At 40.0% G+C, this 14,280-nt stretch overlaps 1 protein-coding gene across 1 annotated transcript in view; it reads left to right on the top strand.

The window, feature by feature from the left end:
• Nup98 (nucleoporin 98 and 96 precursor) overlaps nt 1–14,280 on the top strand; it is a 96,962-nt gene that overhangs the window by 66,260 nt on the left and 16,422 nt on the right. The window contains exons 21-24 of the mRNA NM_031074.3: nt 2,436–2,618; nt 3,174–3,327; nt 6,416–6,845; nt 8,441–8,670. Coding sequence (NP_112336.2) covers nt 2,436–2,618; nt 3,174–3,327; nt 6,416–6,845; nt 8,441–8,670 — 997 coding nt within the window. The remainder of the gene's footprint in view (nt 1–2,435; nt 2,619–3,173; nt 3,328–6,415; nt 6,846–8,440; nt 8,671–14,280) is intronic.

Raw genomic sequence — 14,280 nt, 5'->3', positions numbered from 1 at the left:
GTATTGAGGCAGTCAAAACCAGTATCTTGCTGGTAGAGTGGACTATCATAGCATTTGTTGAAAGGTAGCTCTGGCTGAGAGTACAGCTCAGCTTCGCATATACTTAGGATACCCAAGGCATTTGGTTCCATCCCAGTAGCACATGAAAGACCTGGTTCCTCAAGCCTTTAATCCTAGCACCTGGCACACAGGTGAGTGTGTGGATCTCTGTGAGCTTGAGACCAGTCTAATCTGCATAGTTTCAGGGCAGTCCGGGCTACAAATTGAGACCCTGTCTAAAAAAGTAAACATATTAGGGATCTTACGGGAAGAATGTCTCCTGTACTTATTAATATGGGAGCAACATACTACAATTCTCCTTGCTAGGCCTCTTACTTTACCCCTTGCTTGGTGGTTACCAAGTTCCCATCCCCAAGATTTTCCTGTATGCTAATAGCTTCACCTTAAATACTCTGGGTTTTTGGGGTTTTTTTTTTTTTTTTAATTTTTATTTTTGTCATGGTTGCTGTCAAACCCACCTGTGCCTTGAACATGTCAGGAATGTGCTGTGCCACTGAACTTGGTACGTAAGCCCAGTGTTACCTTGGGAGCACCATCTTAACTTTATTAAAGCAGTTTTTGGGCAATGTCACCCTTGTATTATAGCTGCTCAGTTCTTTTCTAGTTGTTCATAGGGTCACCCATTCTTTCAGCAAGGCTATTTGTTAAAGGAACACAGGATAGCCATAGCAAATGTCCAATTAAAGAAGAAATCGAAAATGTTGACCAATAGTGGCTATTTTTGTTCAAAAGATCTTAAGAACTTACAACTAGCACTGGAGAGGCTGAGACAGCAGGATGTGTATTTAAGGCCAGCCAGGCCTACGTAGTGAGACACTGTGTCCCAAATGAATAAAGGTGTAAAACTTTAAATATGTTTGTCTATAGATGTTTGCTTGCGTCTGTGTGTGCTTTGTGTATGCCTTTCCCTCAAAGGCCAGAAAAGGGCATTGGATCCCTTGGAGGCTTTTGAGGTCCAGACCAGGGGAAGCACCATGAGGGTGCTGGGAATCAAACCTGAGTCCTCTGTAAGTTCAGCCCATGTCCTAGCTACTGAGCTATAGCTCAAGTCCCGTCTTTAAAAGAAAACTACGTACATCACAGCATCTATTTAAGATATAGCATAAAATAAGGCACTCATGGAAAATCAGCCAGACATTGTTCAGGGATGAGTTATATGATGTAAATTATAGCTTGTTAGGAGAAATAATAATACCTTTTGTCTTGAAAATGTTTTATGAATTTTCTTAGTCACTTGTTAACACTTTACTAGGTTCTATGTGTTTAGGATATAACATAACAAATTTGTATTAAACTAGTTTGTTTATAGTGCACTTCCATTTTATAAGCATATTATTATAAACTGTCATGTGTGCAGAGACTGGGGGTTATATTATTGAGAAAAGGGCTTTTCACTGAACTGCAGCTCACCAGTCTCACTGGCCAGCAAGCCCAGAGAGCCCCTTGCTTGTGCCCCACAATGCCTGACTTCTTTCATGGGTGCTCTAGATCTAAACTTACCTCCTTGCACTACTGAGCCATCTCCTCAGACCATCATTGTAACAATTATTTCTTTTAACATTGCTTTATAAATAATAGGTGTGACTTTGATTCTTTAAAACAAGATTATTCCCAGATTGGAATTGCCCATAATACTGCTGCTTATTTACCCTTTCAGGGAAGTGTGAACATTTCTCACATCTCACATAAGACCGCACATTCAGAGCACAGCTGACTCTAGTCACCCAAAAGATTAAATTCCAGAACCAAAACTATTAGAGCCAGACGGTAGTGATGTACGCCTTTAATCCCAGCACGCTGGGAGGCAGAGACAGGCAAATCTCTGAGTTCCAGGACAGTCAGTGCTCTATCAGAAAACAAAACAAAACAAAAACCTAACAAAAGAAAAAAACATAAAGTTTGGGGTTGGAGAGACCCAGATTCAGATCCTAACACCTACTTGGTGGCTCATAGCCATCTAGAATTCCAGCCCTGAGGAATCTTAAGCCTGTCCTCTAAGTACATATATATACGCGCAAACAAAACAAACACCTAATAAAATGGAATTATTTGTGTACTAAGAATGCAATTTGGGGGCATGCCTATCTAATAATCGTGCCTTTTTTCTCCTCCCACTTACTTCAACTACCAGTCATTGGGAAGTCAGGGTGACCCTGTGTAAACCAGGAAATCATAGTTGCTAACAAAGAGAAGAAAGGTGTAATTTTTGTCTATGAAGACCACTATGTGAGCATTGACTCAGATACTCAACTCTGGCTCATAATAGTTCCGAGAGGAATTATCTGCTCTCATCTCGTAGAACATGGAGAATATAGTATTTCTTTATCATATTCTGAGTAAAGTTAATGTTGCTTCTCTGTTTTTGCTGTCTGCAGAGCCAGAGCCCAGAAGTGGAGCAGTTAGGGAGGGTTGTGGAGCTGGACAGCGACATGGTAGATATCACGCAGGAGCCAGTTCCGGATTCGGTGTTAGAAGAGAGTGTACCTGAGGATCAGGAGCCCGTGTCCGCATCAACACAGATCGCGTCTTCACTGGGAATTAATCCACATGTGTTACAGGTGACGAGCTGACCCACCCTTACTATGACAGAAAACCAAACTAATACTTAGTCTCTTCTGTCACGTCACATCTCTGCTTTGAGTACTCATGTAAAACTGTTGAGACCTCACTGTAACGGAAAAGGAAGCAGGCTTCGTACTCCTAGTCAGTGAGGAACTTTGTATTGATGGCGGGAACATGGTCTCTGCTTACATGACCTGGCTTCTCAGCAGTTTTTGTAACTTTACTGCCCTGGCTTTTGACAAGCCGTTTAACAACTACTAGTTCCTTAAGTTGTACTTAGTCTGCTTTATAAAGTAACTTTGAGATCTCAAACATAGAAATTTTAGAAGCTCGGTAAATAGATGTTTAATTTCCCTCCTTCATCCTCTAGCTCAACCTTTTTGTTTAGCCTTTGGCTTGTTTGACCTAAAGATCATTTACTGAGTGAAGCACAAACGGGGGAGTAGTGTGTTGCTCACAAAAATGTTACACTTGTTCTGGGCACAGGCTTTAAAAGAAACTTTTTTGGTTCGTATACACTGCATTTTTCTTTTACGGTCTTTGATTTGTAGATCATGAAAGCATCCTTGCTTGTGGATGAAGAAGACGTAGATGCCATGGAGCAGCGCTTCGGTCACTTCCCTTCCAGAGGAGACACTGCTCAGGAGATCTGCTCCCCTAGACTCCCCATTTCAGCCTCCCACTCCTCAAAATCCCGCTCCATAGGTACAGTATAAAATGTGCTGGTTCCAAGGACACTGTCAGCTCGATTCTGCTTTTCATATTTCTCCTTCTAAGCTGAATGGATTTCTTTAGCAGAACCTCTGAAAACTATAACAATAGGCATAATTTTTTTTTAAATACATACTATCCTCTTCCTACCATCTATGGCAGGGAGATTGCTGTGAATTTGAGGTTACCCAGAACAGCATAGCAGGACCCAAGGAGCTTGGCTCAACAGCTGAGAATACTTGTTCTTGCAGAAGACTCCAGTTTAGTTCTCAGAAACCATATGGTAGCTAATAACCCTCTCTTCTCCATTTTCAAGAGATCTGACACCCTCTTATGGCCTCCTGGCCACCAGGCACACACATGGTGTATATACATATACATACACTTAAGCACTCAGGCATACATACTAAATAATTTCTTAAAAAAGGGGGGTGGGGTCAGTGAATTAGCTTAGCTGATAAAAAGTACTTGCCATCAAGCCTGATGAACTGATGATCTCTAGAACCCACATGGTGGAAGGAGAGAAATTACTTCCTGAAGTTGTCCACTGACTTCCATGTATGCACACATGCACACACATTTTAAAACAGAAAAGGTAAAAGTGCTGACATGGCAGGGTTTTAAGCATCATAAGTACCTCTTTATTGGGAAACCACTTGTAAACCACCTCCCTAAAGTTGTCTCATTGAGTGAGAGCCCTGTTTTAGTCACTTGTGAGTGTGGATTACATAGTAAGCTCTAATCTAAACTCTACCACAATACTTAGATTCCACAAGTTGACCATGTTCCTTTTATTTAGTCCTTACATTATCTTACTGCTTTTTTTGATAGTAAACTTCAAGTATCTACTTTTCCCTAAACCTTTGAAAACCCCTGTGGGGTAATCACATATTAAATTTTAAAACTTTCCCTTTTCTTACTAGGATTGCAGATTATACTTTATAGAGTACTGGCTGGAGAGATGATGGCTCAGCAGTTAGGAGTATTGACTGCTCTCCAGTGAGTCTGGGTTCTCAACACCATCTGTGACTCCAGTCCATGATACACAGTGCCCTCTTCTGGCCTCCTCACATACTACATACACATGGTGCACGGGCATGCAGGCAGAAAAACTTTTTTTTTTTTTCTTGAAAAATGTCAAAAAAAAAAGGTTGTGGAGTATTGATATCAGTGAGTAGGCAATTGTAATTCAAAATACTTTGAAAGCTGAAGAACTAAATTTTGTTAATGTTTTCTGAAAAGGTAAATAAGGAACAGCAAGAAGGCTGAGCAGGTAAAGATACAAGTTTGATTCTTAGGACCCACCTTGTAAAGAGAGTGAACCACCTCCCTAAAGTTGTCCTCTTACCTCTCCTTAAGTTCATAATGTCAGGACTTCGGGGTTTTTTTTTGGGGGGGGGTTGTTTGTTTTTGTTTGTTTGTTTGTTTTTAAGATTTTATTCATTTATTATATATAAGTACATTGTAGTTGTCCTCAGACACACCAGAAGAGGGCATCAGATCCCATTACAGATGGTTGTGAGCCACCATGTGGTTGCTGGGATTTGAACTCAGGACCTCTGGAAGAGCAGTCAGTGCTCTTAACCGCTGAGCCACCTCTCCAGCCCAGGACTTCAGTTTTAATCTATCTGAGTTTTGTGGTTTTATTTTGTTCGGGTTTTTGTTTATTTTGGGGTTTTTGTGGTTGGGTTTTCAAAACAGGGTCTCTGTGTAGCCTGACCCCAGACTCACTGCCTGCCTCTTCCTCCAGAATGCTGAGATTAAAGACATGTGCCACCACCCCCAGCTGTTTTTGTATTTTACTTATATATAAGGCTATATTTGTGCAAATATAATATCCTCAAAATTTTTAGATTTATCTGTGTATTGATTTTTTTTCTCTGCATGCAAGTATGTAAGGCAGGTACATGCAGTGCCTATAAAAGTCAGAAAGTGTCAAATTTCTTGAAAGTAAAGTTGTGAGCCACCATGTGTGCACTGGGTATCAAATTCAGGTCCTCTGCAAGAGTAAGAAGTGCTTTTAACTGATGGGCTGCCTTCTCTCTAGCCGTTACAATGTCCTTTTAGCTCAGTCTCCATCCCCTATAGCTACTTACTTTACCCTTTCCTTTTTCTTGGTCCCCATACAAGTTTTCTTCTACTTTCATGTCATTAGTACATAAATAATATCAGGAAAGTGCAATATCTAAGACCCATAAATTAGAGAAAACATGCAATATTTGTATTTTTGGAACTGATCTAGTTCTCTGTAAATTGCTGTCTCCAGTTGCATCCATCATTTTAAAGATAGTTTTATTGCATATAGGATTTCAGTAAGGATATGACCCTTAGGAACAGTTTTACCCAGTCTCGTCACTTGATAGTGCCATGGACTTAGAAAGGCCCCCTTTTTAAGCCCAGTTTCCTCAGTTTTAATGTGAGCAGCAATAACACTTCCCGATCAATGTTACTGAAAAGTGAAGTGTACACATAATTGTCTTTAATATTGTTGTTAATCCTTGAAGATTCTTGTTTTTGTTTCTCCTTTATAAAATCATTAAAGTCCTTGCTTTGATTTCGTAGCTGAAAAGGTGATTATTGTGGACTGAAGAGATGGCTGAGTGGTAGGGAGCTTATACTGCTCTTAGAGAAAGCACAAGTTTGGTTCCTAGCACCCACATCAGGCAGCTTACACCCACCTGTAACTCCAGCTTCCAGAACGTGGGACACCTGGCATCCACAGGCAGCTACAGTCCTGTTGACATACCCACAAACATATACATAATTTAAAATTTTTATATAAATATTGTGGCACACACTTTTAATCCTGCACTCAGGAGGCAGAGTTCAAGGCCCACCTGGTCTACATGGTGAGTCCCAAGACAGCCAGGTTATACAGAATAATCTTATCTGGAAAAACAACTAGTGCACACCTTTGATCCTAGCACTCAGGAGGAATAATCTTGAGGCTAGCCTGGTCTTCATAGGACTTAGGCTACTTGTCTTCAAAGAAAAGTGATTATTATAAAAATCTGTCTGAAAATTTTCATCTTTAGCGAAGAAGCAAACTGGGTTGTTAAGTGTCTTTTCCTCCTTGTTTCAGTTGGTGGGTTGCTCCAATCAAAATTTGCAAGTGGAACTTTTCTTTCACCAAGTGCCTCCGTGCAAGAATGTCGCACACCCAGAACATCATCTCTAATGAACGTCCCATCCACATCCCCCTGGTCTGTCCCTCTACCCCTGGCCACTGTGTTCACAGTGCCCAGCCCAGCCCCTGAAGTTCCCCTAAAAACAGTGGGGATACGCAGGCAACCAGGCCTAGTCCCTCTTGAAAAATCCATTACATATGGCAAGGGAAAACTCTTGATGGACATGGCCTTATTCATGGGACGTTCATTTCGGGTTGGCTGGGGTCCCAACTGGACTCTTGCAAATAGTGGAGAACAACTGCATGGCTCTCATGAACTGGAAAATCATCAGGTTGCCGAGTCTATGGAATACGGATTCCTGCCCAATCCAGTAGCTGTTAAATCGTGAGTTACGTTTCTTGATTGATGCTTTGTGGGGGTGTCCACATTGTAATTGGGGCTGTTCTGTTATCAAGAAACCCATGGTCAGCACCCTCCTTTTTGATCTTTCTATATAAATTTTTAACCTAAGTATAAGTATTTCATATATGTTGGGTACATAGTATCACATATGTTTCTATGTAGTCCCTACAATTTAGTCCTCTGGTAATTACCATACAAAATGTATTGCATTTACACTGAATATGTACAGTTTTCTTATGTATTTTTTATAGGCCTAGTAAGTTTGTATATATTTACTATGGATTAAATGAATATTACTTTATTACTTTTTGAATTGATTTTGGAAAAATAAAAATAATCAGTTTAATGAACATCTCAGGAAAATCCATTCTAAATTTACTAATTGACTCTAGATTATGGTATTGTATTATTTTGGAGATAATTAATATCAACTTTAAAAATTATCAAGTTCGGGGGCTGGGGATTTAGCTCAGTGGTAGAGCGCTTACCTAGGAAGCGCAAGGCCCTGGGTTCGGTCCCCAGCTCCGAAAAAAAGAACCAAAAAAAAAAAAAATTTTAAAACAGATACAAGTGAAGGAATTAAGTAATTTAGAAGCTGGCCATATGTGGTGGTACACACATAGAATCTAGTCACTTAAGAGATAAAGGCTGGAGAATCAAAAATTCATGGTCTTTCTTAGCTATGTATCAAGTTTAGGTTTATATGAGACATATCTCAAGAAAACATTTAGTATATATAAGCTTACCTTCATAACTTTTGACACCAAAGTATTTGTAAACTAGGCATCCTACATATAACTTTTGATAGTTAGATTCTGTAGCGTCCAAATAAGTAGTGAAACAAGTAACTACTGACTCCCATACTTGTACCCTGAGCTGTGCTTTGTTGTATTAAAATTTATTGGTTATCTTACACTTTGTATCATTACTCATACATGATTTGCTAAACATCAGCATTGGTCATTTGGAAATTATTGTTCACTAAGTTTACACGTTACTATTTCATTAGACCTCATTAGTCTTTAAGATTTAAGAAGCTGATGCTGTGAAGATGGCTGACTTCAGAGTATTTTCTACTCTCCCAGAGAACCAAGTTTGGTTCCCAGCACCCACAGTGGGCAGCTCATAACCTCTTGTAACTCTCACTGCAAGGTATCTGTCGCCTACTTCTGGATTCTTCAGTCATCTGCCCTGACCACAACATATACACATAAAAAGTCTTGAACAATCACTTATAAAAATAGAATTAAGCTCTGAGGGCTGTGAGTGTAGCTCAGTTGGTAGAGGGTCTGCACAGTACGCAAGCAGCTCTGGGTTCCAGTCCCAGCACAGCATAAACCCAGCATAGTGGCCCGTGCCCGCATGCCTGTACTCACATGGTTTGGAGGAATCTGGAGGCAGGAAGATGAGAGATTCAGTGTGATCTTTAGTTACATGTTCTACATGGAACTGTCTCAGAAAGCAAACACTGCAGTGAAATGCCTTTTCATTCTGATGAAAGATAGAGATAAAGCATAGTTTGGTTGTTGGGAAATTTCAACGTCTTCATTTTCTGACTCATCTATTGTTTCTTCTAGTCTATCTGAATCCCCATTCAAAGTTCATTTGGAAAAACTCGGCTTGAGACAGAGGAAGCTGGATGAGGATCTGCAGTTATACCAGACACCTCTAGAGCTCAAATTAAAACATAGCACTGTGCATGTAGATGAGCTGTGTCCTCTCATCGTCCCCAATCCTGGGGTTTCAGTCATTCATGGTTATGCAGATTGGGTTAAGAAATCACCCAGAGATTTACTGGAACTACCAAGTACGTACACATCCTGTTGCTAACCTGTGTCCCGGGAGTCGGGTTAATAGTAGCACGTGCTTCTTGGAGGATGGATTTCCTTATGGGTATCAGGTATCTTCCTGTGCTTACACATTGCTGTAGTTCAAAGACCCACAGCTAATCGAAACCCTCAGATTTTGGTAATTGTATTCCTTTTATTTCAAACTAGGTATTTAACTGTGTGTTTTGGAAATCATCTTTATGAAAGGAAAAATTTTTTCTCCTCTAAAATTTTACTGACTTAATTGCCTTTAATTAAATTTAAAAACTACTATAGTAGCATGGGAGTAAGTGAAAGTAAACCCTTTAACTGAGAGATAAAGACATGTAGGAGCCATGCTTGTTGTTGTGTATAGAAGTTTAGACTCACAGCGATCACCGTGTCAGGAGCTGTGCAGTTATTTGCCCTTTGTCATTATTGGCGTGTGCTAACCGCGCGCGCGCGTGTGTGTGTGTGTGTGTGTGTGTGTGTGTGTGTGTGTGTGTGTGTGTCTATGTATGTATGTATGTATGTAAACGTACTATAATCATACTCACTTCTGATCCCTCTACTCAACTTCTTTCTTATCCCTACTGGTCTCCTTTTACTCTCGTGTGTGTCTGTCAGTCTGTCTTTTTGTTTGTTGTTTTTTGAGACAGGCTTATTTTGTGTAGCCCACTAAGTACAACTTGTCTTTTCTAATTTCCTTGTTTCCTAAGTTTCATTTATAAAAGAGGACATGGAATACCAGTTTTACTTTGTTTCATTTGGAGTCTGGCTTACTTTGCTTACTGTCATTTACCTGCAAATGCTGTGCTTTAATTCTTTTTTATTGTTCAGTAAACCACCATGTGATATAGACTCCACATTCTCTATCTAGTCCTCTGTTGATAACTTGTCTGTTGGAAATCAAGCTACAGTCGCAGTGTTCAAATGTTTCTTTTATGAGTTGACTTTTATTCTTTGGGGTAAGGAGTACTACAGCTAAAACAGAAAACATTTCAATTTTTTCAGGAACCTCCATACTCATTGCCATGGTGACTGGACTAATTTATTTCTATATCCAACAAATTCCCTTTTTTCTAAACACTGTCAACCAGTACTTGTTCATTTTGAGTAGTTTAGTTTCTATTTTTTTTTTAATTCTTTTTTAAAGATTTATTATGTATATGAGTACATTGTCGCTGTCTTCGGACACACCAGAAGAGGACATCAGATCCCATTACAGATGGTTGTGAGCCATCATGTGGTTGCTGGGAATTGAACTCAGGACCTCTGGAAGAGCAGTCAGTGCTCTTGACCACCAAGCCATCCCTCCAGCCCCAGAAATGCCTTCTTAATTTAATCATTCCACCTGGAGTGAAATGCAGTCTCCAGGGAGTTTTGATTTGTATTTTTCTGGTGACAAGATTTGTACTTCGTTTGGAAAGTGTTGGCTCGTTTGCTGATTTGCTTGTTTGTTTTGGGTTTTGTAATTGTTGTTGTTGTTGTTGTTGTAGTAATCTTCATTCTAGATATTAATCCCCAGTTAGACAGATTTCTAAGATTTCCTCCTGTTTCATAATCTATCTTTTCACCATTAATTTTTTTGCAGTGCAGAAGCTCTTTACTTGAGTATGTATAATGATGATGATGATGGTGGCGGTGGTGATGATGATGATAGTATAGTAACCAACTTGCTGTTTATTGGCATCTTTGGCAGGAAGGCATTGCCTAGGCCTGTATCTAGCGGTTAACCAGGGTTTCCCTGTTTCAGTTTAAATTCTCAAGTCTTTTTTTTTTTTTCTTTTTTCTTTTTTTTTTTTTTATTAACTTGAGTATTTCTTATTTACATTTCGAGTATTATTCCCTTTCCTGGTATCCGGGCAAACATCCCCCTCCCCCCTCCCCTTCCTTATGGGTGTTCCCCTCCCAACCCTCCCCCCATTGCCGCCCTCCCCCCACCAGTCTAGTTCACTGGGGGTTCAGTCTTAGCAGGTCCCAGGGCTTCCCCTTCCACTGGTGCTCTTACTAGGCTATTCATTGCTACCTATGAGGTCAGAGTCCAGGGTCAGTCCATGTATAGTCTTTAGGTAGTGGCTTAGTCCCTGGAAGCTCTGGTTGCTTGACATTGTTGTACATATGGGGTCTCGAGCCCCTTCAAGCTCTTCCAGTTCTTTCTCTGATTCCTTCAATGGGGGTCCTATTCTCAGTTCAGTGGTTTGCTGCTGGCATTCGCCTCTGTATTTGCTGTATTCTGGCTGTGTCTCTCAGGAGCGATCTACATCCGGCTCCTGTCGGTCTGCACTTCTTTGCTTCATCCATCTTGTCTAACTGGGTGGCTGTATATGTATGGGCCACATGTGGGGCAGGCTCTAAATGGGTGTTCCTTCAGTCTCTGTTTTAATCTTTGCCTCTCTCTTCCCTACCAAGGGTATTCTTGTTCCCCTTTTAAAGAAGGAGTGAAGCATTCACATTTTGATCATCCGTCTTGAGTTTCATTTGTTCTAGGCATCTAGGGTAATTCAAGCATTTGGGCTAATAGCCACTTATCAATGAGTGCATACCATGTATGTCTTTCTGTGATTGGGTTAGCTCACTCAGGATGATGTTTTCCAGTTCCAACCATTTGCCTTCGAATTTCATAAACTCGTTGTTTTTGATAGCTGAGTAATATTCCATTGTGTAGATGTACCACATTTTCTGTATCCATTCCTCTGTTGAAGGGCATCTGGGTTCTTTCCAGCTTCTGGCTATTATAAATAAGGCTGCAATGAACATAGTGGAGCACGTGTCTTTTTTATATGTTGGGGCATCTTTTGGGTATATGCCCAAGAGAGGTATAGCTGGATCCTCAGGCAGTTCAATGTCCAATTTTCTGAGGAACCTCCAGACTGATTTCCAGAATGGTTGTACCAGTCTGCAATCCCACCAACAACGGAGGAGTGTTCCTCTTTCTCCACATCCTCGCCAGCATCTGCTGTCACCTGAGTTTTTGATCTTAGCCATTCTCACTGGTGTGAGGTGAAATCTCAGGGTTGTTTTGATTTGCATTTCCCTTATGACTAAAGATGTTGAACATTTCTTTAGGTGTTTCTCAGCCATTCGGCATTCCTCAGCTGTGAATTCTTTGTTTAGCTCTGAACCCCATTTTTTAATAGGGTTATTTGTTTCCCTGCGGTCTAACTTCTTGAGTTCTTTGTATATTTTGGATATAAGGCCTCTATCTGTTGTAGGATTGGTAAAGATCTTTTCCCAATCTGTTGGTTGCCGTTTTGTCCTAACCACAGTGTCCTTTGCCTTACAGAAGCTTTGCAGTTTTATGAGATCCCATTTGTCGATTCTTGATCTTAGAGCGTAAGCCATTGGTGTTTTGTTCAGGAAATTTTTTCCAGTGCCCATGTGTTCCAGATGCTTCCCTAGTTTTTCTTCTATTAGTTTGAGTGTGTCTGGTTTGATGTGGAGGTCCTTGATCCACTTGGACTTAAGCTTTGTACAGGGTGATAAGCATGGATCGATCTGCATTCTTCTACATGTTGACCTCCAGTTGAACCAGCACCATTTGCTGAAAATGCTATCTTTTTTCCATTGGATGGTTTTGGCTCCTTTGTCAAAAATCAAGTGACCATAGGTGTGTAGGTTCATTTCTGGGTCTTCAATTCTATTCCATTGGTCTATCTGTCTGTCTCTGTACCAATACCATGCAGTTTTTATCACTATTGCTCTGTAATACTGCTTGAGTTCAGGGATAGTGATTCCCCCTGAAGTCCTTTTATTGTTGAGGATAGCTTTAGCTATCCTGGGTTTTTTGTTATTCCAGATGAATTTGCAAATTGTTCTGTCTAACTCTTTGAAGAATTGGATTGGTATTTTGATGGGGATTGCATTGAATCTGTAGATTGCTTTTGGTAAAATGGCCATTTTTACTATATTAATCCTGCCAATCCATGAGCATGGGAGATCTTTCCATCTTCTGAGGTCTTCTTCAATTTCCTTCTTCAGTGTCTTGAAGTTCTTATTGTACAGATCTTTTACTTGCTTTGTTAAAGTCACACCGAGGTACTTTATATTATTTGGGTCTATTATGAAGGGTGTCGTTTCCCTAATTTCTTTCTCGGCTTGTTTCTCTTTTGTATAGAGGAAGGCAACTGATTTATTTGAGTTAATTTTATACCCAGCCACTTTGCTGAAGTTGTTTATCAGCTTTAGTAGTTCTCTGGTGGAACTTTTGGGATCACTTAAATATACTATCATATCATCTGCAAATAGTGATATTTTGACTTCTTCTTTTCCGATCTGTATCCCCTTGACCTCCTTTTGTTGTCTGATTGCTCTGGCTAGAACTTCAAGAACTATATTGAATAAGTAGGGAGAGAGTGGGCAGCCTTGTCTAGTCCCTGATTTTAGTGGGATTGCTTCAAGTTTTTCTCCATTTAGTTTAATGTTAGCAACTGGTTTGCTGTATATGGCTTTTACTATGTTCAGGTATGGGCCTTCAATTCCTATTCTTTCCAGGACTTTTATCATGAAGGGGTGTTGAATTTTGTCAAATGCTTTCTCAGCATCTAATGAAATGATCATGTGGTTTTGTTCTTTCAGTTTGTTTATATAATGGATCACGTTGATGGTTTTCCGTATATTAAACCATCCCTGCATGCCTGGGATGAAGCCTACTTGGTCATGGTGGATGATTGTTTTGATGTGCTCTTGGATTCGGTTTGCCAGAATTTTGTTGAGTATTTTTGCGTCGATATTCATAAGGGAAATTGGTCTGAAGTTCTCTTTCTTTGTTGTGTCTTTGTGTGGTTTAGGTATAAGAGTAATTGTGGCTTCGTAGAAGGTATTCGGTAGTGATCCATCTGTTTCAATTTTATGGAATAGTTTGGATAATATTGGTATGAGGTCTTCTATGAAGGTTTGATAGAATTCTGCACTAAACCCGTCTGGACCTGGGCTCTTTTTGGTTGGGAGACCTTTAATGACTGCTTCTATTTCCTTAGGAGTTATGGGGTTGTTTAACTGGTTTATCTGTTCCTGATTTAACTTCGGTACCTGGTATCTGTCTAGGAAATTGTCCATTTCCTGAAGATTTTCAAGTTTTGTTGAATATAGGTTTTTATAGTAAGATCTGATGATTTTTTGAATTTCCTCTGAATCTGTTGCTATGTCTCCCTTTTCATTTCTGATTTTGTTAATTTGGACGCACTCTCTGTGTCCTCTCGTTAGTCTGGCTAAGGGTTTATCTCGTTGATTTTCTCAAAGAACCAACTTTTGGTTCTGTTGATTCTTTCTATGGTCCTTTTTGTTTCTACTTGGTTGATTTCAGCTCTGAGTGATTATTTCCTGCCTTCTGCTTGTCCTGGGTGTATTTGCTTCTTTTTGTTCTAGAGGTTTTAGGTGTGCTGTCAAGCTGCTGACATATGCTCTTTCCTGTTTCTTTCTGCAGGCACACAGCGCTATGAGTTTTTCTCTTAGCACAGCTTTCATTGTGTCCCATAAGTTTGGGTATGTTGTACCTTCATTTTCATTAAATTCTAAAAAGTTTTTAATTTCTTTATTTCTTCCTTGACCAGGTTATCATTGAGTAGAGCATTGTTCAATTTCCAAGTATATGTGGGCATTCTTCCCTT

Source organism: Rattus norvegicus, chromosome 1, assembly GCF_036323735.1.
Source record: "Rattus norvegicus strain BN/NHsdMcwi chromosome 1, GRCr8, whole genome shotgun sequence".
Lineage (NCBI taxonomy): Eukaryota > Metazoa > Chordata > Mammalia > Rodentia > Muridae > Rattus > Rattus norvegicus.
Note: the sequence above shows the minus strand (reverse complement) of the source record. Positions and strands in the feature narration are given on the sequence as shown.